This window comes from Pleurodeles waltl, chromosome 7 (genome assembly GCF_031143425.1).
Source record: "Pleurodeles waltl isolate 20211129_DDA chromosome 7, aPleWal1.hap1.20221129, whole genome shotgun sequence".
Taxonomy (NCBI): domain Eukaryota; kingdom Metazoa; phylum Chordata; class Amphibia; order Caudata; family Salamandridae; genus Pleurodeles; species Pleurodeles waltl.
The window spans coordinates 1,187,054,088-1,187,079,432 of NC_090446.1; the positions used below are offsets into that span (position 1 = coordinate 1,187,054,088).

Consider the following 25,345-nt stretch of genomic DNA (forward strand, 5'->3'; position numbering starts at 1 on the left):
GCTTTGTGCATACTTTTCAGACAGCTTGTACACAGGGAGGGTGGAAGTGTCACAGAGGTGCATCTGCAGACTGAATAGTCTTCCTGGGCTGAGAGAAGGGAGAGGCGGAGCACACCTACATTTGTAAAGGCTGTGCCCTGCCCTCACACAATAGGGTCGTTTACCCCCCACTGATGTTTGGAGCCTTTGCTGCAGGAGAGAGGGGGCACTCCCAGAACCAGTTGTAACTGGTTGGAACCTCCTCTCCCCACCATTGTAAAAACTGTAAAGACGGAGTAGAAGTACAGGGGAATTTTCCCCACAATTTGGAGACTCTTTGAAACATCATGGAACTGGACACAGAAATGCTGGAAGGACTCACCATGAACCGCCATGGACTTCTGCTGCTGTGCTGACCTGTGACCTGCTTGGTCACTATAAAGGACTTGCCACTTGCTGCATCCTTGTTGTGCTGGCCTGTTGCTGGGCCCCTTCACCGGTGGGCCTTTTCAAGGAAACTCTGCTCCCCAGGGGCAGGGTGCTGTGGCTCCTGAGCCCTGCATCCAATTTTAGCACGAGGAGTGCTTCAAGGGCTTTTTAAGACTAAGCGCTTTGGAAAGCGCGTTATAGCTTGGAGGCCTAGCGATTCCTCTGTTGGTGCCCTAGCTCTTCAAACAAGCTCTTTGCATTGGCCCAGAATCACTGCTGGGACCCGGGCCGTCTGGGATTTAGCGCCGGAGTCGCACTGTTATCTGTGCCCCCGGGGCATGAAGAAGATTTCCAGAAGTAAAGATTGGAGCGAGCGCGCTCCTATCGTGCCCCCGGGGGGGAAGCGCGCTCGGTGGAGCACCCCCAGGGCACAAGCAGGCACCTGCTTTGGTGCCTGCTGCTTCCACCGGCCTGGGTAGGCCGCAACGTGTGTTTTCAGCCGGGTGGGGGAAGGAGGCCTCATCGGAGGCTCCCCGCCCTACAGGGCCCCTTTTTCTCCGTCCACAAGGGGCAGGGGAGAAGGAGGTCTCTCACTGCCCTGATCCAGCGTTATGCTGGGCCGCGGGCGGGGTGGAAGCCTCACCAGAGGCTCCCCCGTGCCTCTGGTCCCTTGTTTGGCAACTTGTGGGCCCGTGCCTGGACCCTGCCCCCCTTGTGAGGGCCAGTGAAGGCCAAGGGCAGCCCCTCGGTGACCGCGGGCCCCAGGAGGGGCCTGTTCTTCGAACAGAAGGGGTGCACGGCGCCTCCCTCCTCCTGACGCATTTCCCTGATTGTGGCCCACTCACGTTAGGGACAGTGGAGGCCCAGGGGGCCCCCGGTGGTTGTGGGCCCCAGGAGGGGACTGACCTGAGAATGGAGAGGGTGTGTAGCACCCCCCTCCTTCACAAAAAAGGTTATTGCTGACTGTGGCCCACTCATGAGGGCTGGTGGAGGCCCGGGGTGGCCCCCAGCATTCACAGGCCCCAGGAGGGGCCCGTCAGCAGAATAGAGGGGGGGTGCCAGAGTTTAAGGAGACCCCCACATTGCGCAGAGGAGCGCTGGGGGCCTCTTCTCCATTCCTTGGCACTGGAGGTGCCTCATCAGAAAGCCAGGTACTATCCAAAGACAATATATAACCTACGTTCTTTCTAGAGACTTTGCTGATTCATATATTGCCTACCTGTTTATGATGACTTCATATGTGTATGCAAATGTTCCTGTTATGGGCATAACATGCTAATATGTTTTTCTGACTTGTCATATGTTTTATGATGTTCCAAATATGCGCATTTATGATATCCCTGAGACAAGTGCTTTGGAGTAATAACGTGTTTCCTGACTATTGCTTATGTTGCAGAATACTGAGTAACCTGTGTGTTATTTGTGACTACTGCTAGTTTGCAGAGTAACTAATGTGTACCGTTCTGACAACTGCTAAGGTAGAAGGATATTACCGATATGTGATGTTTGGTCTAATAATTGCGTTGTGTACAATACAGTATATTTTCATATAACTGGGTGTTGTGTTTCCATTGTCGTGGGGATAGTGCGTCACGTGTGTTGTGTGTGTTGTGCAAACGCTTTACACATTGCCTCTGGGTTAGGCCTGACTGCTCGTGCCAAGCTACCAAGGGGGTGAGCAGGGGTTATCTTGGACGTGTAACTCCCTTGCCCTGACTAGAGTGGGTGGGTTCTGCCTGGCTTAGGTGCATACCCTAGCCAACCAGAAACCCTATTTCTTCCAGGTAGGTGTCTCTGAAGGACAACCCTGCTCGGTAGTCGCAAGCTCTGATGCACGTGTACCTTTCCACAGGGATCTAGGGCAACCACTCCTCACCTCGTAACCACAGCTAGTTAATTGCTCCAGAGCCGGGTGAACCTACGCAGGGCCAGCACCAGAAGCCCCTCCTGTCAGTAGCCACTATCACCAGGCTTCACCACTCCACTCCCCTCAAGATCTGGAGTGCACCATCAGATCTCATCGGACCAGTCTAATATGGGCAAGACCAGCTAGGAGGAGCCTATGACCCCCCCCCCCCCCCCAGGTCCGCCTGCTCAGTGCTCCCCTCACCTCCTTTCAGCCCCCAGATGCAGCAAGCGGGAGGTTAAGTACAATAGTTGTAGTAAACACTGTGTTATAAATCAGCACAGTGAACATGGCACCCAATGTCATGATCAAAGCCACTGTATGGTTGTAGGCAAGGTTTCGGAATCCAGCAAGCAATAAACTGCCCTCAGTCACTGCAACCACGGCTTACTCTCTGCGGACTGTGAGACTCTCCCATGTGGCCTCCCTGGCTCTCAGGTCCTCCATCCCTCAGCTCCATGAAGAGGCCCGCAGGAAGGGTGGAGTGGGTACAAGGTGAGCTCTAGGCAGTGCAAGTGGGCAGCCGTCCATAACATCGGTCGTCCCAAGATGTGGCAGGATACAGCAGGATGTCCAGGTCGGGCAGAACTAGTTTAAAATGCGTCCACCACCATAGGTTTCTAAGCCACGCCCCCAACAGTGGTGGTAGTTTTACTTTGAAAACGTTGTCTATACAAACTCAAACTGGCATTCTAGTCTTAAATTCCTCTGCCTATTCTACCACAACATACATTGGCAATCACTCTTTCACTCTCCAAACACTTACCAGACCAACTTGCAGGAGGGCCATCAGAAGCCTGTATGACGAACTGGATTTCAGTTAAATGACTTAAGGTCTCTAAAACACCTACTAAACATAATGTAATATTGCTCCGTTTATTCATATGTTACTTTTAGGGAAAACAACTTCCACCCTGAGGCTTTTTACTTTCCCACTGCCCCCAAATTACCATCTCATTACACTCCTGCGATCCTTATTTTCTATCTCTCGTTCCAGCCCTCCGCATTCTAGGCAAGCTTAGGGTGATGTAAATTACTTCACTAATATCAAAATAACAAGCCATGTTCGTGTGTGTGATTGTTGGGAATCTCTGTGAAAGGCTAGTGAGTGATATTTAGAGATGTTTGAGAAATGCCACTCAGTGACTTAAATATGTGGTAATGTCCTATAGTTGGCAAAGCGTGCCTTTACAATGAACAAAACACTCCTAATGTAACAATTAGTTACAATAACTACTGAAAATATTGAATATTACACATGCCCTCGCACAAACACAGATTGAGAGACATACAGTTGGCAAAATCATGCCCCACTAATCACACAAGCAAACTGAACACAACACAACTGTCCAAGGAATGGGCAACCATTTAGCTTCCTTGAAAGAGAGATCTGGCAAAGTCATATGGCTCACCAGCTCAAGGCAGACACCCTGCACTCCAAAAGCTCCACAGTGACTCAAAGCCAGTCTTGCTATAAAACAGTACTCAATTAAACAGTAAACATGATTAAGCACTATTGAGAACATATCCATTCTTACTCCGAACCAACATAAAAAGATTACAACAACTCAGGTCAGGAGACATTGTGAGAAAGACACCTCCTGAACACAATGAGTGCTAAAAAGCCGTTTGAATGCAGAAATTTGCTATGCAAATGACAGTATCATGACATACCTACAAAAGTGTACCCAAACTGATTACCTTCCCCTTCCGTTCATGTTCATAAATCAAAATGACGCTGCTTTTTAAAATAAAATGGTAAAATGTAATAACAAATTTTTAAGAAAACATACTTGTAATTAGCGCTACCTTTTCTGAAGTATTTATAAGACTATAGCAGAATTAGTACAGTCATTATTACAATTTAACAGACTTCACTGTGTAAAGCATCTCTTTATACAGTATTAAATGAGTTGTAAAGGGGGGGGGGGCGTGGCCTAGGAACCGAAGATGACGGACGAGTCTTGAACCAGCTCCGCTGCCCACAGGACACAATCGCCAACAATCGTGTAGCAAGAAGCACCCAGGGGATCGTTCTTCCAATCCCTCAGCCTCGTTCCACCTAGCCTTGCGGGGCTGACTACCATTTCACTTCTGGGAGCGGGCATGCTCCACGGCAACGTCTGGCCTAGGAGCGAGGCCCCCCACCACACATGGGCTGATCTGAACACCTCTGGATCCTCTTTTCCAGCTCCAGGGTGGTCACAGTTCAACCAACAGTGAACCATCCCAGAGGCGCGCCTGGAGGACCGAGGCTGGCTGCTCTACGCCCACCACCTCAGCCTGGAGCATCTGCTGTGAATCACGCCGCTCTCACTCTGGAGACAGGGGCATACGGTGGCAGCAATGGGAGCAGGCCAACAAAACCTGGGCGAAGGGGCCCCAAAACAGCACTTGCAACCTTTTCCCCCCACCCTGCGAGAAGAGGAAGACCAGGCTCCAGAGGGAAACATGCGGCCCTTGGCTGCTGGTGGTCTGCCCGCCTGCCTTGCCTTCGATGCTGAGACCCAGGACGCGGACAGTGTGATTGCCGCCTACTCAGACTCTAGTGGACCCGCGAGAGACTGCATCTGAGGCGGGCGGATCCACTTTTTTCCCCTCCACCTCCCGCACCCTGCCCAGGGCCAGATTCCAAGCATACACCCAGACGCACAAAATAATCCCACCCAAGCTGCGCAATACAAGGGATCAGGCCAGTGAAAGAGCCACGAGGTGCCTGAACACCCCCTACGCGTGGCAGCACAGAGGACCGGATTGTGTTCTTAACCCCACCAGCCCCCTCCACTCCAACCACAGGGAAAGTAAAGGACCTTCAACAATCCTTCATGCGAGGAAAGGTGGTGGAGGAACCTTGGGAGAGCCTGCCCACATGGCACAAGGGAACCAGTAGCCAGACCTCCCCCACTCAATCAGGGCAGACATTGGCAGAGACCCGGGGCTGTGACAGGGGCTCTCCCAAACAACTGGAGGCCACTGCTTATGTCCTCTTCATTACACCTCGCTCCAACAAAGCGCTCACGTGGACGGTAAAACATGGGGAATAAGCAGGCCCTATGGTGCCCTTTGAGACACTTCCCAAACTAGTGCTAGCTGACCAAATGCCGAGAGGGAGCCTCCAGCCCACCTGTGAATCCCGTTCGACACGACCAGTCACTCGGCGACGTGCTACCTGCCGCCATACTACACCAGACCGGAGACACTACAGAATATGGTCCGTGCCCAAATCATTGCATAAAGCTCACCACCAAACATCAAGGGGGCCACCCTGAACACAGGAACAATGTGCAGGCTCCTCCCCTGCCTGCCAATAAAGACACTCATGACGACCTAGGAAACAACCTCCTTTACACACGTTATTCCAGCATTGTCCGAGCTTCCCCAAGGGTGCTCAATTACAGACCCCCACCGATTGCAGGCCCGGCAGCTCCCAACCAGTGAACTTACGGAATATGCAGACACTTCGGTCCCCCTCCCTCATATGTAAGAAAGTACAACTTGAATACAGTTTATGCGTGGTCCTCATGGTGTCAGGCCCCAATTCCACTTGCTTCCAGTTTGTTGTACTGAAATGTTGTTGATTACCCCCATTTGGCAGGGCAATGCATTTAACATTACAGGCAACTCATACCCACCTCAAGGACATCTTGGCCTCTACCGCTCCCCAACATTTCCCCCCTCTCTCCCACTTACCAACATACAGCCGTACCAATGTCACCACTACAGAAGATAAGATTCCTTACATTCATTCAATGTGAGAGAGATGCACTCCAAAGGCGCTACTCCATTTATGCATAGCTCAAGCACCAAAATCCACAAATCTGCTTCTTACAAGAGACCCACCTCACAGAAGGAGAGCTGCAGCGCCTCTGGCATCGCTGGAAATGCACCATCATAGGCACAACATACTCAGCATTCACAAGAGGGGCACTCATCTGGCTATGCCCGAGCACCCCATTCCAACTGCACGTATCAATCACAGACAGAGACAGCAGATACTAATTTGCCAAGGAATATCTAGATGGACAGCGAGTGCTATTACGCAGCATTTACATCCCCAACTCGGACCAAGCCACGTTCTGGACTGCCCTATACGAAACACTAACACAAAAGGTGAGCATCCCCAACAACAACAATGTCCTAGACCTTTAGATAGATCGTTCCCATCCCCTACTTCCCTCCGCCCCAACTCATCTATCCTCTTGCATATTCTTCGCTTGGTTTGACCAGTAGAGATTGCAAGATGTCTGGAGGGTCCATAACCCACAAATTTGTCTCTACTCTCACTATTCTGCCCCTCATAGCTTGTATGTGCATCTAGACTGGTTCCTCTTCTCCCCCGAACTAATTGCCCAAGTAGACACAACAAACTACCTGGGCAGGGTATCTCTAGGATGTGTGCTGTGTGGTCAGAGTGGAGGGCTCCAAGTTCCCCAGTGCCCCATAGGGAGCTTCAAAAGGAACTCTTGGATGATTTTGTATTCCCCGATTCTCACCTAACTCACATTACGGGTTATGTCACCAACAACCACGATACGGCCACAACAAGAGGCATAGCATGGGACGCTTTCAAAGTAGTAACCCAAGGCTACTATATCCAAACTGTGACAGGGGTCCGACATCAATTGTTAAGGTCACTCAAGGAGGCCGACAAGGAGGTGACTGACAACGACAATCGACCTCTCTGAGATGAGACGGCCCATAATGCCCTACTACAAGCAAAGAAGCGGCAGGAAGCCCTGGTAGAGCACCTCTGCTGTTATAATTTCAAAGAACACACAACCTGAATCCACATGCAGGGAGACAAATCTGGCCGCCTACTGGCATGGCTAGCCCGGCAAGAGTGGCAGACCCCCACAATAACAGAAATGACTACCCCTACTGGACAGAAGCTGCACACCATTCCTCCACACTGGGAGCCTTCCACTCTTATTATTCATCTCTTTACACACAATCAGTTACCTCTTCCTCTTCAACAGTTGCAATCAATGGCTTTCTGGACCGTCTTTCCCTCCTGTCAACAAGCCAAACTTGATGAACTAATCACTGCAGAGGAGGTGAAGCAAGCCAGACACGCCCTTGACCATAACACGTCTCTGGGCCTTGATGGGCTCCACATCGGGTACTATACGCATTAAACTACCATCCTGACCCCCTTACAGTACCCTCTGGATGCCTGCCTGATTCTAGACATAGAAAAGGCCTTCGTCTCTCTCTCTCTTGGGAATACTTGTTCATGACTCTCTGAGCAGTGGGACTGGGACCCTGCCTCCGTGTATACACCAAATTACTAATAGGACGTATCTCTCCCTCATTCGCAATCAGCCGTGGCACCTGACAGGGCTGCCCCTTATCCCCAATCCTCTTCTCTATTGCCATACAGTCACTGCACATCACCTCAGATGGGACAGCACCGCCTGGGGGCTACCGCTAAATGGAGAGACGCACGACATGTCCCTATATGCGGATGAAATCTTACTTTACATATGGGACACAGTGATAGAAACCACCCATCTCTACAAGTCACTTTCCAAGACTTCAAAGCAGTGTCAGGGTTTCAGGTTAATTGGAGAAAGTCATACTGTAGGAAACTGGCCCCTTGTTGCAGTACCCCTCCACTTTTTGCCTGATATTTGATGGTAACTTGACTGAGTATGTGCTGGGATCCTGCTAACCAGGCCCCAGAACCTATGTTCTTTCCCTACAACTGCACCATTGTTTCCACAATTGGCACACCTCTGGCACACAGGGATAAGTCCCTTCTAAAAGGTACCAGTAGTACCAAGGGCCCTGTGGCCAGAGTGGGTCCCCAAGGGCTGCAGCATATATTATGCCACCCTAAAGGACCCCTCACAAAACACATGCACACTGCCACTGCAGATTGTGTGTGCTAGAAGGGAGACTAAGGTAACGTCGACCAGGCATCCCTTCCTAGGTGCCATGCCTACTAAACACTGCCTGTGGCATAGGTATAATGCAAACAGAGGGCATCTTAGAGAGTCCCCCTGAAATTCCCTCAAGGGGCGAGAGCATTGTACAAAGCCTGCTCTACCGTATAGGTAGCATGCCTATCAGATTTTGTTCTTCCATTAACTGCCCTGAGACCTAGGCCGAGAGTCAAGGCCTTGAACTGCAGAGCAGCCTGCTGCTGCCACTTCTTAATAGGGGGCAGCTCAAGCCTGGGTATATGCCATGAATTGTCTTCTTCCAGATAGTCACCCATATTGCTCAAACCAAGAGGTTTGAACGTAACGTTAAGGGCATGGTTGGAAGGTCTCTCACCCAGCAAGCTCTCAAGAGACTGCAAGGTGGTGGAATGGTTGGGCTGCCTTCTCCCCCTGGCGTAGCTGTTAAATATATCAATGATGGTAGTCCCGGTCCATTAAGGCTGATGCCTAGGATATCGGTGCTTCACCCCTCCCCCTGCAGGAACAGCAGCACTTGGCCGTAAGTCTCAAAGGCTCCTGCTTTTTGTTTTGCTGCCTCAGAGCACTCCAGCTAGTGGAGATGCCCGCCTCCTGGACTGGGCCCAACTTTTGGTAGCAGGAAAATTAGTTAACACCAGGAGGAGCATCCACCCCAGCTGGGACCACCCCTAAAGTGCCCAGAGCTGAGGTGAACCCCTCTTGGCAGAATCCTTCATCCTGTTTTGGAGGGTGTTAGCCAGTAGGGTTGGTAATGTGCCACCCTCCCCAAAGGAAGTTGGCACAGGAAGGGTACAGCCACCCTTACGGTCAGTAGCCATTGGCTACTGCCCTCTGACCTCTGTAATGCCCCTAAATCTAGTATTTAGGGGCACCCCTGAATCCTGCTCTTCAGATTCTTGGTGACCTTAAAGAAGAAGGACTAAAGAGCGGCACCAGCAGAGAAGATTCCAGATGACAACTGACTTGGCCTCAGCCCTACCGGCTTTTCTGCAGCTTCAAGACTCCTACTACTAAAAGGTGACACATCCTGCAGGACCACCAACCTCTACAAACCCCCAGAGGACTGCCAGCTTACCCAAGGATTAATATCGCTCAAGGACAGTGGCCCTGTTCACAAAGGAACCTCCAAGAAGGACTCCAGACCCTCCTAGATCTGCAAGTCCAGTCCACTCTGCACCCAACGCCCATGGCCTGAGTCCAGGTGGCCCACCTGACCAGAAAGAGTCCCTAGGCAGTTACATCCACGAGTCCACCCCGGGTTGACCCCTTATGGCCACCACCACGACATCTGCAGCCTATATCCAGAGGACCCCCCCCCCGACCGTGACTGGATCCGGTGAAGATATCAACGCCTAAAGATACCCCTGCACCTACAGCCCCCCTACGTTGGGGAACCTAGCCAACAGTCCATCGACATCCAAAGGAGTCTCAACTTACCTGTCCAGCCATTGGTCTTCTTCAGCCGAACCCCTGGACTAAGCTGCAGCCTCTTTATGAACTGAGAGTTTTCCATTGAAAAGCAATGGGCACCAGATGCCACATTTGCACCCTGTACCCGGCCGCCCATGTGCAGCTGAGGGTGTGCGTTTGGTGCTTACCTGTGGCTCACCCAGGGCTGATCCAAACCCCCTTGGTCCCATGACCTGAAACTGCAGGTACTTACCTGCAAACCATTAACTTCTGAGTGCCCCCAGTCTCTATATAATTCCATTGGGCACCTGACACCAACTTTGACCTCTGCACCCGGCTGGCCCAGTGTTGCTGGTGGTGCACTCTTGGTGTCTTCCTAAACTTTGCCCTGTGGACACCTTACCCCTGAAGACTGGGACCGTAAGTAGAGTACTTACCTGTAAACTGTGTATGTACTTTTCCCCACAGGGCTGCATTGCCTTTAATGAAAATTGCACTGTCTACTTTTGATAATGAAAAGTATTACTTACCTGAAAACTGTTTTATCTGTGAATTCCAACAAAATGCATTTGATAATTGAAAGTGATACATTCTTGAAACTGTACTTACCTGCAACAAAGATCCTTTTGGTTCTACAAATAAAGTAACAAAGTATACTTTTTGATACATAAACATTGGGCTGGAGTTAGTCATTAAGTGTGTGCCTCATGTCTTGACTGTACAACAAACGCTTAGCATCATCCTCTGATAAACCGAACTGCTTGACAACACTACCACAAAAGAGAGCATTAGTATTATCTATTTTAGCCTCTGTAAAGCCTCTGGGAATCCACTTGACTCTGTGCACACTATACCTTACTTTGGTATAGTATATACAGAGCCAGCTTCCTACACATACATCTTCCCATTCGGCAAAGAGGCCACACAGCACCCTGTTGCCATAGGCTCCACATCCCTAACCTGACAGGCCACGGCCCACGCTACCTGGACATCCGGTTATACCATTCCCCAAATGACCTATTCGAGAGCATCCTCTATACACTCTCAAGTGCGCTTTTGGCAGAAGTTCCCCCTGGTCCTTCCCGGACGAATTGTGTTGTCCAAAATGATCATCTTTCCTAGGCTGCTTTATTTCTTTGTCAATCTGCTCATATACCCCTCCAAGATGCTTCTTTCAAGCCCTCAATCAGCTGCTAAGTGGCCTATACTGGAACACAGGCAGACACCGGGTGGCTCTTTGCAAATTATAACTACCAGTAACACAAGGTGATCTTGGTGCCCCCTATTTTTAATCCTATCACTTGGCAGCCCAAATGTAAAGGGTGGCCCATTAGTTGACGAACCAAAAAAAACACTTTTGAGACTTCCACAGACACAGGCCAGCTTTCCACATAGGTGCTCAGGCAGCTCTTCCAACCAATTATCAACCACACCTGGTCACTTCTGGGCTGGATAGACTGAAAATGTCTCACTAGAACCTCCCAACTGACTAGCGGGACGAAATATTATGCCCTTAACATCCCACTGCTGGGAATCCCCAGCGCAACAGCCCTTTTACAATAGACCAACTAGCGGAATAGCAAACACACAGAATTGAAACAGTGGGGGATCTCTTCCACGATGGTCAACTGCTACCGTTCCACCAACTACAACAGGATTACACCCTCCCCCAGGGCAATTTCTTATGTATGGGTGCCTCCTAGCCTCTATGCATTCCCTGTGGGGGACCCTTACAGAAGAACCACCCCAGCACAAAGTCATACTACTCTGTACTCAATGGACCAAGGGGTGCCACCTCATTACATGTCTTGATAAAGCCTTCATACACATTCGGACACTTTACTAACTCACCTCCGACAGAGCTGGGAGCACAAAATCGGGAGGCCACTCCGTGACTCGGATTGGACCAGGGCTCTGGAATCCCCCAAACAGTATCCAGAAACACCCATTTTAAAAATATATGATTCTACATCGAGCCTACCTAACCCCCCCCCCCCCTCCCCGCCTGCTTTTGCAAGCTATTCCCAATGGCTCGCTTAACCTGCGCACGATACCCTCAAACCGAGGTAGAACTCCAACACATGCTCTGGTCCTGCCCAGTGCTTCAGAGCTACTAGGATAAAATCCATACCACCCTAGCCACGGTCACAGAACTTGACACACTCAAAACATGGACAGTCACGGCACTAGGCCTATTTCCCTGCCGGAAACATCACAAAGTAAGGGCCCGCTTCACTAGTTTAGCACTCCGGACAGCCATATGTCTTCTAGCAATGACCCTACACTGACAATGGCACGCTGCGCTATCCCACTGAAGAAGGAGAAAAGTTCTGCACTACACTGGGAAGTAGCTCGCCACATACTGCAACGCCCTATGTCGGGGGCATGGAACACCATACTCCTACAGTTTAAAGAGTAAACAACCATGACCCCCCTCATAGCTCCCCTCTCCCCAGACTGAGAAACACCTCCGATCTTACAGAAAATACCCTCAATCCCTCCCCAAATTCCCAAATTCCCATAACTAGGAACCCCCCCCTCTCGGTAGGCAAGACAACCCTTGCATCCTTCCCACTGTTTACTCTTGTGATCGCCTGGTATTCTATCCACTGTAACACAAATGCATTGCCCATCCTCAGGTGTCTGTTAATTTCGGCCCTCCACCACGCTCCCAATTCAGGAACCTCATCCTCACTCAACACCCATGAGACGCCAATACCGTCACTACCCACTCAGACAGGAGCAGGCAGGGAAAGCCAGACTGCTACATGCTGAGACAGTCAGACTCCTGCACTGATATGGACTCATTTGTTTCTCGCTGTGCTCACTATATGTAAAATGTTGTCAGGGGCAAAGTAGATGTATAATTGTAAAACCCAATAAAAAATATTTGGAAAAAAAAATTAAATGAGTTGTAAATTTAACTAGGTGTGTCGTCATTGTTTATTGAAGGCTACCACCTGAACTGAAAATTGGCCATTCTACTGGGCAGCACTGCCGCCTATCGGACTGAGGGAAGGATTGAAGAAGCAGTGCAACGACCTAGAGCCCTTCATTTCCAGTTCATCATCTGAGTCCTAGGTGTTGGACAAAATGAAGGCGGTCTCTAACCCAGGTCTAAAAGCAGCACAAATATTAACTTCTTACCGATACATGTTGACAAAATGTGTCCCCATTGAAAGAGCTCCAGAGTGTAGATCCAAAATGGACGCCTATGAAAGAAGACACACATATGATGTCAATTATAAGTTAAAAGCACAAAAACAGATTTTGAACATTATTGTACCATGGTGCATCAAAACCTACTCAGTACAACTTACTTACAATAGGTACTTTTATCCTCTCACTTCTACAGTCCTCTTTTCTGCAAACTTTTACTACCCTTCCCCTGTCTTTCAGCTATTACAAACTAATGAATCACTGTGGTATGGCATAGAACTGTGGTTCCCAACCATTTGACTTTTGTGGACCCTCACTTTATCATTACTGGAACCCGGGGACCCACACTGAATCATAATTGCAATCCGGGGACCCCCGCACTGAATCATTACTGAAAGCTGGGGACCTAATCTGTTAATATTCTTTCATTTTCTCAACAGTCGCGGACCCCCTGAGGAGGCTCCGTGGACCCCCAGGGGTCCATGGACCAGGTTGGGAACCACTGGCATAGAATATTGATCTACCAGAAATCTCAACCTTTGTCATTTTCCCTCAGTTTATTCATACTTCCTAGCTTTACGATTTAGGTAGTAGGCTACTGAATGTTTGACAATTACCACACATGCCTTTTCCACATCAGGCATTGTCAGTATATGCAATGTAAGTATATGTCATTTTTACTTTTTAAATAATTGATATTTTTCAGCAGGAAACCTTATATATGTGTGTGTATATAATCTCACCAAACGGCCTTTTGATATTCAGGAAAGATGGCACTCCAAAAGGAGAGTAAAACCATTCATGCAGTTTATTTCCAATTCATTTCATTCTGAGGAATGACATCAACGCATTTTAGCCTTACAACGGGTTTGATCACGACATTGGGCACCACTGCCCACACGTAAAATACACTTTTTTAAGTAACATATTAACTATGTTATTTAATTAAAAAAACACCTGCGTTGTAAATGCTATCTACCTAGGCTAGTTTTCAGTCTCTGATCCTGCAGGTTCAGGAGGCCTGAGGAGGCCTCTGCAATTAACTGAACCTGTAGTGAAACAAATAAAGCTCAGGGAAGGCAGCAAGTGGAATGCAGAAGCATCCCTGGAAAGTGAAACTAGAAGGGTCCTGAGTGACATCTGAGCGGAAAGCATAGCAGTGACAGTATGGGCAATGAAGGGCGAGACAGCTTTAGAGTGAAAGATCACTGTTTTTTCCCGTCTGTTTCTAAGTCACATTGGATAGTTTGATGGAATAGCAACATGACTGCGTAAGATGGTGGGATGTTCTCTTTTGGAAACATAACGTGTCAACAACTGCATGTCTCTGAGGAACAGCCTATGCTGATTTTTGACTACATGAACTGAAGCACTGTTGTGAGAAGGTGGTTGGAACCATCTAATCCACCCGAATGTTTTGCTTTTTGGTCACCTGTTTTTTTACCTTTTACTGTGGGGGAGCCTCATAAACTGTGACTCACCCACAGTGAACTCATGGCAAAATTAACTGCACATGCTTACCACCAGTGCCCGCCTTAGGAGACTCCTGTTGCGCGCAGCCCAAGAACTATGTACAGGTAGCCTGGTGCAGAATGGACTATGCAGAATGGGTAATGACCTGGAATAGGCTTTATAATGTGGGTGTACATAGGCAGGGAAAGTCTGTGTGCTTAACTGTCTTGACATTCTATTATACTCCAATGGGAAAGGCTGCTCTGGGGCACAACTACAGTTCCTTAAGTTCCACAGGTTCCAGAGATGCACCAATGTACACTGTAATCTGTGTGAAAAGAACAATGCAGGGTAGTCCAAAAGAAAATCTATACAGCTTATGGGTCATTTTTCTCTGACTCAGCTCAAGATCAGAGCCCAGGCCTTTTGTGATCCTGCTAGGTTGGGTTAATATATTTTCTCATCAGCTGCAGGACAAAAGCATCACCCATCAAATGAAGCAATTCACAGCACTTAAGTCAGCTGTCAGGGAGGAAGAAATTGGGTGAATTGCTCTGCATCAATCAGCCAGCTGTCATCCTGTGCCAGGCCACTCAACAAAGGAATGAGTCCAGAGGGGAGGGTGTTCCTTTGAAGATTTGCTGGCGGAAGGCCCTGGCAGTGATGTCAGCAAGGGGTGGAGCTGAGTCCCCCAGATCATGTGTGGCAAATGACTCCTGGGTGATGCCATTTTGAGCTATCCCAGCAGGCTGTGCAGGGAGGTTGGGACTGGGATGAAAAGGTGATGTGGCAATTTAGGATAGGCCAGAGGCACAGCCCTGCTGGACACTCCTGCTCCCATTGAAAAGGTCATGCACAGGGGAGAGCAAGCTCTCTTGGGTGTGCTTTTCTGCAGAACACTGGGCCTGGAGTCTAGTGCTCTGGACTATTGGAAGGAAGAACCCCCTGACTGCCCACTTCATCAAGGACTCTGCTTCTAACTGACCCAAGGGCCAGTTGGGAACAAAAACTAGGCCCTGCGCAAAGAGGAGAGGCTCATAGGAGAACCAAGTGAAATGCTGGCGCAGGGAGCCAGGGGATCCTGCTCCCTACAAAGTGTGGTTTGGAGGCCAGAAGGCATGCAGAAAGTGCTACAGATGGCTAGGGCTCGCCACCAGGGGCAAAAGGTCATCAAAATTGGCCCTACAGGTGACGAGTTATGCCCGGTTAAACTTTGGTGACCTTTGGCCTAAACTCAGCAGTGAAGCGTGTGGGGCTCTGCCACCATAAATTAGTTTCTGACTCCGGGGTGGGCCCGGACCTGGAGGCTGCCCCCAAAGCAAGAAGAATGCAGGGAAGCACCACAGTGCTCTCCCCATGATGGCATACTGCAGTGGAAAGTTGTCTATCGCGGATGAGCACCATTGTGCTACTCTGCTATTTTGTGAAGGGGGCCCAGGACCCTAGGCCCCATATGGAGAAAGAGCGGGGCAGCTCTGTCGCACCCCTACCCTACAATGAAGGGGGCCCAGGACCCCGTCCCTGGGCCCCAAAAAGGTGTGGGACCCGGGGAAAGAGCTGTCATGCCACTGCTGAGAAGGAGAGAGGGCATCCAAGATCCCATCCCTGGGCCCCAATGTGGTTGGAGAAGTAGGAGAGTGCCGCCGCACTAGCCCATGCTGCTGGCCTTCCCTGCACCCAGGTCCAGCGGAAGCTGGAAGGCCAGACAGGGAAGATGCGTCTGCGGCTGGCGGTCACGCGGGGATATGGTGAGAGCAGCCACGGGTGAGGTCCCGGAGCCGTTCTACAACAGAGGAGACCAGCACACTGGGTGGCCGGGTAGGACCAAACATCCAGACAGAAGTAAAACCGCAGCGTGAGGCTGCCATAAAAAAGAAGAAAAACAAAGGAAACCGCCACAGTGGCTCTCCCCGAAGCAGTGTAAGAGACGCTCACCTAATATGCATAGCTCACAGAGGAGCCCACCATAATACCCTGCAGGGCCTGGCAGCATCTGTTGTATCAAATTCACTTGTTTTGGCGCTGTGGTAGGGGCCCCAGGAGGACGGAGTCAGCACCAAATGGAGGCAAATGTGTGAGAGGTGCTGCAGAAGTCGTGCAGCCACCTCCCTGTGAGGGGTGCTAAGCATGCTTATCAGGACAAGTGGTAATGCATCAGGCCATTTTAACCTTGTAGAGGCACAAACCTTTGCCAGTCAAGCTTTCAGTGTTCCATTCAATTGCTCCACCAATCCAGCTGTCTCTGGTCTGTAACTGCAGTGCAATTTATGCTCAATGTTCAGTGCAGCACACAATGGTTTTATGATCTTTTTGTTAAAATGAGATCCTCTGTCTGATTCCAAAGAAGTCAGGAAATCGAACCTAGGTATCAGCTACCTAAGTAGCAGCTTTGCTATAGTAAGACTGTCACTCCTGCGTGTTGGGTAGGCTTCTATCCAATGTGAAAACACACACACAATCACCAGCACATACTTCAGGCCATTGCAGGCAGGTATTTAAAAAAAAAAAATCAAGTTGCATCATGTTAAATGGACCTCCTGATCTGCTTGTAAGGCTCCAATTAACCACAGTGTGTTTTCCCTTCTACAAATAATCTAAACCTGGGGTTGTACCATGTCTGTTTAAATGTGTGAATCATTGCATCTCTGCCGAGATGGACTCGGCCATGGTAATACCTAGCAACAGATGTCAACAAACAATTCAGCAACACTAATTTCCCTTCATTTGAAATCCAGACATCATCTTCCTCTCTCTGTACATTGTCTGCCCTACTCCAGCTTGTGCATTCTTCCTGTCGCATCTTCCTGCAATCTCTTAAACTCTTCCCAGGTATTGACCACCGACATTAGGAAACTGACTTGTCTCACTGTCACTTCCACCGCCCCACTCTTCATTTAAAGTGACGCACACTATCTGACACTTTGGTCAGCCAGGCATTGCCCAACAACATATAACCATTTGATGTCTGGGGTGCTGCACATTTCACAACTGCAATTTCCCCAGGTAATTGTAATGCTTTTAATAAACTGTGTATTCTTTCACCATTTTGGATGGGTGATCCTGAAGAGGTCATAAAACCTCTCTGGTACCATAACTGCCCGAAGTTATGCACAACACCGAACCCATATTGGCTGTCTATAAAGATTGTCACTTTGAGCTGCTCACATACACAGCACGCTCTCATAAAAGCAACCAATTTTGCTACATGGGCAGAAATTACTACTTAGGGCCATGAAGCTTCAACTACTCCTCAGATGATGCAAACTGCATAACCAGCTCTCAGGATTCCCTCGTTGTCTCTTAAACAGGAGCCATTAACAAACACAACTTGATCATTCTCCTCTGTTAGACCTGACAGCCTTGGGGCGGTAATCCCCCAACTTTTTGCCTGACTCCCTCCATTTTCCTGACCCTGTTTTTTCTGGTTTTAGGACTCTGCACACTTTACCACTGCTGTCCAGTGCTAAAGTGCACATGCTCTCTAAACATGGCAATTTACCTGTAAGTCCCTGGTAAAGTGCACTGCATGTGCCTGTAAACTAAATGCTACTAGTGCTCCTGCAGCACTGATTGTGCCACCCACATAAGTAGTCCTTTAACCACGTCTCAGGTCTGCCATTGCAAGGCCTGTGTGTGCAGTCTCACTGCCATGTCAACTTGGCATTTAAAACTACTTGCCAAGTCTTAAACTTCACGAAGGAATGAAAGCAGTCGCCGCCTGGATGAAAGATAGTTGCCTCAAACTGAACTCTGACAAAACAGAACTCCTCATCCTCGGCTCCACACCCTCCGCCTAGAACGAGTCTTGGTGGCCTACCGTCCTCGGAAACACCCCCACCCCGCCCACGCCCACAACATCGTCGTCATCTTAGACTCATCGCTCTCAATGGACTGACAGGTGACCGCTGTCTCATCGGGTCGCTTCTACACCCTGTGCATGCTTCCAAAAATCTACAAGTGGATCCCCACCCAAGCCAGAAGGATAGTCACCCAGGCCCTCGTCAGCAGCTGCCTCGACTATGGCAATGCACTCTACACTGGAACCACTGCCAAGACCCGGAAACGACTACAACACATCCAGAATGCCTCCACCCGTCTCATCAAGAACGCCCCACGAAACAGCCACACCTCCGCCCTTCTGAAAGACTTACAGTGGATGCCTATCAACAAGAGAATCGCCTTCAAGCTCCTGACCCACTCCTACATGGCCCTACACAACGCCGCACCAGCCTACCTCAACCACAGACTCTCCTTCTATACCCCCGCCAGACAACTTTGCTCTGCCGACCAGGCCCTCGCCAACATCCCCCGCATCCGGAAAACCACAGCCAGAGGAAGATCCTTCTCCCACATCACTGCCAAGACCTGGAACACCCTCCCCATCCACCTTAGGCAATCCCCCACCCTGTCACAGTTCAGGAAGGACCTCAAGACCTGGCTCTTCGACTGATCCTCAGCATAACCCCCATACCTCCCCCCAGCGCCTTGAGACCCTCAAGGGTAAGTAGCTACGCTTTACAAATCCCTGATTGATTGGTTGATTGAATCTCTCCCTTTTCTACATATACATCACCACAAAGGTAGGCCCTAGGTAACCCATAGGGCAGGGTGCTACGTAGGTAAAAGGCAGGAGATGTACTTATGTGTTTTACATGTTCTGGTAGGGTAGTCAAAAGCTCACATTCATTTTCCACTAATGTAAGGCCTGCTCATCTCATAGACTAGAATTGGAACAGCCCTCATACTTTTGAGTGGTAGATTCTGATCTGCAAGGAGCGGCCCTGTCATTTTTATTGCTAAAATGGTAATAGAAAATCCTGCATACTTGTGAAGTTGGATTTAATATTACTATTTTAGAAATGTCACTTTTAGAAAGTGGGAATTTCTCTACACTTACTGCCATCAGTGCCTTACACTCTGTCTCAAATCCACGTCTGGTCTGTGCTGGTTGACAGCTCCCCCTGTGCATTCCACACAGATAACCGTAAACACAGGACACTCAGTCACATCTGCATACTGAATGGGTCTCCCTGGGCAGGAAGGATGGAGGGTCTCCCTCTTACATTTCACAGGCTAGTGGCCTGCCCTCACACAAAGGATTGATAATATCCCCACAGGGATCCCGGCATACAGGACCTGGCTGAAAGGGTAACTTGTGCACTTCAAAACCACTCTTTAAAGGCATTTTTGGGTATATAAATTGGGTCTCTGACCCCACCAAATCAGACACATCCCGACTTACACCTCAACTCTGTCAGAGAGGCTGCCTGACTGCCCAAAGTACTCATCTTGACTGCTTTGCTAAAGGACTGCTTTCCTGCTTTTTATCCTGCTGCCTGGTACTCATGACTCTGTTGGAAGGACTCTGCCTTCCTCCGAAAGTGCTCTCCAAGGGCTTGGATTGAGCTTGCCTCCCATTTCTAGTGTCTCAGGGCCAACAAAGACTTCACCTCTTCAAGAAATCCTCATGTGGCGGAAACTCGATGCAACAGCTGCAGAAATTGATGCAGCACCTGCATCAGGGGTGTGGAATTTAATAAAATATCTACTTGTCCATGGGACTGGTTGCTTTTTAAATCTACTTGTCTGGTAAAAAATATCTACTTGTCCCTTTGGTGCCATGTAGTGCGGCAATACATTATGCCAGCAATCTCGTTATGGTAGAGCTCTGATAATAGCATCTCTGATTATGCCAGGAATACTACTAAAGTAGGGCTTGAATACTTGCAATTTCAAACCCTACTATGCAAATTTCCTTATTTTGCCACCTTTCTGCAGATTTACATACTGGGACTGGAGGAAGCAGTAAGCAATAATTCCAGGGCTGGAATGTCTTTGAGTCTGCAAACCTACTAACTTGCATGTTTTAAGGATTTTCACCAGCTCTTCTCTAATCTTTTCCCATAATCAGAAAGGTTGGAAAGGTACCCATGAGAAGAGCAGAAGTAGAAGTTCTTCCAGGGTTGGGAAAAAAGTTGTTGGAGGAAAAGTGAACTTGTAAACACTCAATAGATTGTCACATGAGCAAATCTATACATGCACATTTGCTTGTGCTAAAATACAGTTCAACTTCTATTTCTCTCTCTATCTATGGGCTGGCTTTACTGTGAGTGGTCACATTCTGCTCTTCCACAAGGAGTATATTGGCACACAAAGTAGTTTTGTTCAGTGCCAGGAACCACTGTGGCAATCAGTGGGGTTATGTAATTGGAGGGGGCTGCAGGCCTTTGTTACACCACTAGCGGCAATGTGTGCTTTTTGAGACCAAAAACACTTTTTTCTTTTTGCCAGTGTTTGCTGCAGTGGTGAAGGCCTAGCAGCTCCAACAACAATAAAGTGTTACAAAAGCCATGTCAAAACAAAACATGCATCGATGAAACCAAAAGACTAACAAAATATGTCATATCGGTGGGTTTGCCAGTGCTTGTTTATTTTCATGCTTCCCATAATCTTCTTGAAAATGGTTGCACTGATTTTCGATTAGGAATAATCTCTGGAAATACTAGCATGCATCAACACATTTTACTAAAAGACACTACAAAGAAATAGCACCTCAAATGTAATAGTAGTGAAATGTTTTTTTCTGAACATTTTATTTTGAAAGCAAACAATTATCATTCTTGCTGACAAGCTTCTGCAAACATTTGCATCTAAAGGGCATTCTGAGAGCATTATACTTAGCCTCATATTGTTAAACTTTTCAAACATATGTACACTTTTTTTTTTAGCTGTAACAACTGTTATTAATGCAATGTGACCTTTATTTACAGCGCTCACCCTAATAATGAAGGCCTTTAATTAATGAACCATAAATACAAGATTGAACAGCATTAACATTATGGACACACATATTTCCTATACTGTAGACAGTTCCCTTCTCTGTAAACTTGCAGCCAAAGGGTTTATGCTGCAGGGGTTTGGGCCTACCTGTCCCAAGGACAAAAAAAACATGAAAACTTGTTGCCCTTGACCCACTCCATATCCCTGCTGCATCACGGCTGGAAAATTGGCGCACTGCCGAATGGAACTACACCGCGCCGGCTTCACAGCCCAAGATCTGACGCAGCGCCTGCCTCGCAGCTGAAATTTCACTGCATCACCGACCAGATCAATGCAGCACCTGCTCTTTCTCCCAGTGCGTCAAGGATTTTCAACGCATCGTCCCTGGGTGTCAAAATATCGCCACATTGCAGTAAGGAACCAAGACTGTGCTCCTGGAAACTGATACATCACCTTGCAGTGTTGAAGAAAACAACACATTGTCTGTCCCGTGCCAGAAAATTCAACCCAACACCTTATTTTTTCATGCATCTCCTCCTCTGCAGTCCGCATGCATCGTTATTTTTGATGCATCCCAGGTAGTGTGTGTTACAAGGATACAACCACTGTTTCTTAAGAACTGAAACTCTTTTAAACCATTTAAAAGTGATATTTCAACTTGTGCTTATTGGATTTTTGTTGTTTTGACTGTATTTTATTCAGATAAATATTATCTATTTTTCTAAACCTGTGTTGTGTATTTTTGTGTTTTTTTCACTGTGTTACTGTATGTATTAGTGCACAAATACCTTACACATTGCCTTCTAAGTTAAGCCTACCAGAGAGTGAGCACAGGATAATTTGGGCTGTGTTGTGACTTACCCGGACTAGGTTTGTGGTTACTAATTGGACAAGGGTGTATACCTCTGCAAACTAGAGACCCAATTTCTAACTTCTTCTAAAGGAGTATCCTTAATATCAGGTCTGGGTTTGGTGCATAGTTCAGTGACATCAAGGCAGTCATGTTCCACCTCATTTACATCACTTGGGTTATCAACATTGACAGGCAACAATGTGGTGGGATTCAAAACGGAACAGCACTTTATAGTCACATTTGGGGAACCAAGAATGAGTAACTCATAATGGGTAAGACGGGCATTGGTCAAAAATTGGGTTCTGGTTCTGGTCAAAAGGACCTCGACCAAATGGGGGGGACAGAAGGTTAAAGGATGTCCCATAACAATGCCTTTGCATTGACTAAGACTTACCCCAGTGGCAGCCACATTCTTTAAGCAGCCAGGCAAAGCTGGCAACTGACAACGGGACCCGATGTGGCGGGAAAATACGCCATGAGTCTGTTTATTCCTCCATGGAACTTTGTCAAAACAGAAAGAGCACAACCATCACGTTCATGACAAAACAGTGAAAAACATTTTGTGTAGACAGGCATTCCTAAAGCCAGAGCTCCGCACAAACTCTCTCAGCTGAGTGCAAGCTTTCATTCATTTTTCATCAAACAGAACTGGGTCAGTAATGTCTTTGTATGTTAATTTCTGCATAGGTTTGGAAATTACTGGAAAGTACTGAAAAATCTGGGATCCATTGGTGGCAGAAGTTCACCGTTCCCAGAACCATTCTGACATCTCTGTGTGACTGGGGGGTTCATATGCATAATGGTCACAACTCTCTCATGGGACACTTTCCCTACACCTTTCTCATTCTGGTGACCCAAATACTTTACCTCCTTCTGGCAATACTGTAATTTGGTAGGGGAAACCGTATGTCCGTTTTCACCCAAATGATTCAACAATGCTATGGGATTTTGTCAGCAGGCTTCACATGCACTGGATGCAACCATCAAGTCATCAATGTATTGTACCAACTGAAATGTCATTTTTGAGGACTCTAAGTTCTTTTTTAGGATTTAATTAAAAATGGACAGTGATTCTGAGAATCTCTGTGGGGTACGGCACCAAGAATATACATGGCTGCCAAATCTAAATGAAAAAAGGAACTGGCTGTCTTCTTGCAAGGGCACTGAAAAGAATGTTTGGGACAGGACAGTAACAGAAAACTATTCTGTTTAACATGGAATCTGGAACAAACTCACTGCTGGATTTGGGACCATGAGACAACATGATAGGACAATTTTATTCACCTTTCTCAAATCCTTGAGTATGCTGTATTTTCAACTTGACTTCCATAGTCCCATAATAGGGAAATTACAAAGGCTACCCATCACTTCTTTTAGAATGAACAAAGTCTGTAATTATTGGAGTAATTCCCTCAATTACCCCTGGGGTCATGTTATACTGAGGTCCTTTGGGAAAAAACACATTTGGCTTTAGGGTCACCTTGACTGGCTCAGCACCCGGTATGAGTCCAATATCTTTTCCAGAGAGATCCCAAACTCTCAACATTACTGTGTCTTGTAATTCATCAGGCAAGTCTCTGACTGTCATGGCAGGAAACAATGAACTGAGGGGATACATCTCATCAACCTGGTTGGAGGTTTTGTCATCACTATTTGCTTGGATCCCTTTGTGAGTACATGTGATGGAGCATTTTAATTTGCACAGCAAGTCTCTTCCTAACAAACTCACAGGACTTAAATTGTGTGTAAATCTTCGAAGGTTCCTATCTTGACTGGGATGTATGCCGTAGTTGGATTTACCAGATGCTGGTTTGCTACTCCTACTACTTGAGCTGTCCTTCCAGAAATGGGCACATTAGGGACTTCTGCAATTCTGACAGTGGAACGGGTTGCTCCAGTGTCAACCAGAAATTAAACATCATGACCCATAGCACTTGCATTCACATAGGGACAATGCTGATCTACCTCCAAAGAAACACCCAACACACATTCTTCTTCTTCTGAACTCTCACTCTGCTATTCTTCACTCACTTCATCATCACTGAAATCGATGAGTGGCTAATGTGTGATCAAGTGATTTACATTTGCCCTTTGGTTTGTGTTCTGTTGAGGAACTGTGCTTTTGTTGTGGGACGTGAATTTGACGTTGGGGAAACTGTACTTGTTGTTGAGGAATTTGCATTTGTACTACTCCAGTACAAACATTCATGTTTTGGTTTTGAGGTCTTTGAACTCTTTGATTATGAAATTGACTGTTGTCAATCATCTACACAACACCACTACCTTGCACCAAATTATTTATATTACTGAATTGACACTCCTGTCTCCAGTGTCCAATGTTGCCACAAGCTTTACATGGAAGCATTTTCCTCAGGGACTGAACATCAGCCACATTGACATTCTGATCTACTCGAGCTCCACAATTTCTAACTCTAAACTGAGGTATCATATTGCTCCTGCTGTTGTACTCACTGCATTCCTTCTGCTTGGGCAGATTTAATATGCATCACTATCTCTTTCTCCTTTAATTTCTTCTGCGTACTGCAGTACTTCATCAATCGGATTACCATGCAAGCAAATGACTCCAGATCATATTGCTAATTTCAGGATTCAATCCTTGCACGAATCCAAACACAAAATGAATCATATCTCTGCACAATAATCTCAGTACTACTATACTGTTTGAATGCTTGCAACAATGTTTCATAGTAAGCATGAACGGACTCTTTCGATTCGTGACCTGTCCTGTCAATCCTCTGCCAATCAACATCTTTAGGGGAAAATCTAGTTTTCAAGAATTTTATCACCTTATTATAACCTTATCACCTCCTCAGATGGCGCACCTGTCACTAGATCTCTTGGTGATTCCCGAGATGACCAATCAGCACTCTTCTTACATTCAACTCACAAATCTGCTGGAACCACAATTTCAAATATAGGGCCTGATTACAACTTTGGAGGAGGTGTTAATCCGTCCCAAAAGTGACGGTAAAGTGACGGATATACCACCAACCGTACTACGAGTTCCATAGGATATAATGGACTCGTAATACGGCTGGGGGTATATCCGTCACTTTACCGTCACTTTTGGGACGGATTAACACCTCCTCCAAAGTTGTAATCAGGCCCATAGTGTTCAAATCTGCCCACAGACACTTTGCAAGCTTAACAAACCTCTCCGTGTGTTGGTACCATTCCACTGGCTTCTCCTCCAACCTCAGATAATCATTGGTAAATGACAATATGTCACTTCTGCTCTGTGGACATGCATAAAAAATTCCCTTACGGAGTTTCTCTCACTGACATTATCTTCACTGTTCCTTCAACCTGCAGTGCACCATTTGAGGGTGCAGTCTAACCTCACTTTTGATTCTTTTTCTTTGCCCATCTGCCTTCCCACTCATCTAACGCTCCCCATGTCTGAATGCTCTGAATCAAATCTTTAATGAATCT

General features: G+C 47.6%; 1 protein-coding gene across 1 annotated transcript in view; it reads right to left on the bottom strand.

The window, feature by feature from the left end:
- The window catches only part of OGFOD3 (2-oxoglutarate and iron dependent oxygenase domain containing 3), a 1,107,281-nt gene that overhangs the window by 436,290 nt on the left and 645,646 nt on the right, over window positions 1-25,345 (bottom strand). Inside the window, exon 5 of the mRNA XM_069200289.1 lies at window positions 12,796-12,860. Coding sequence (XP_069056390.1) covers window positions 12,796-12,860 — 65 coding nt within the window. The remainder of the gene's footprint in view (window positions 1-12,795; window positions 12,861-25,345) is intronic.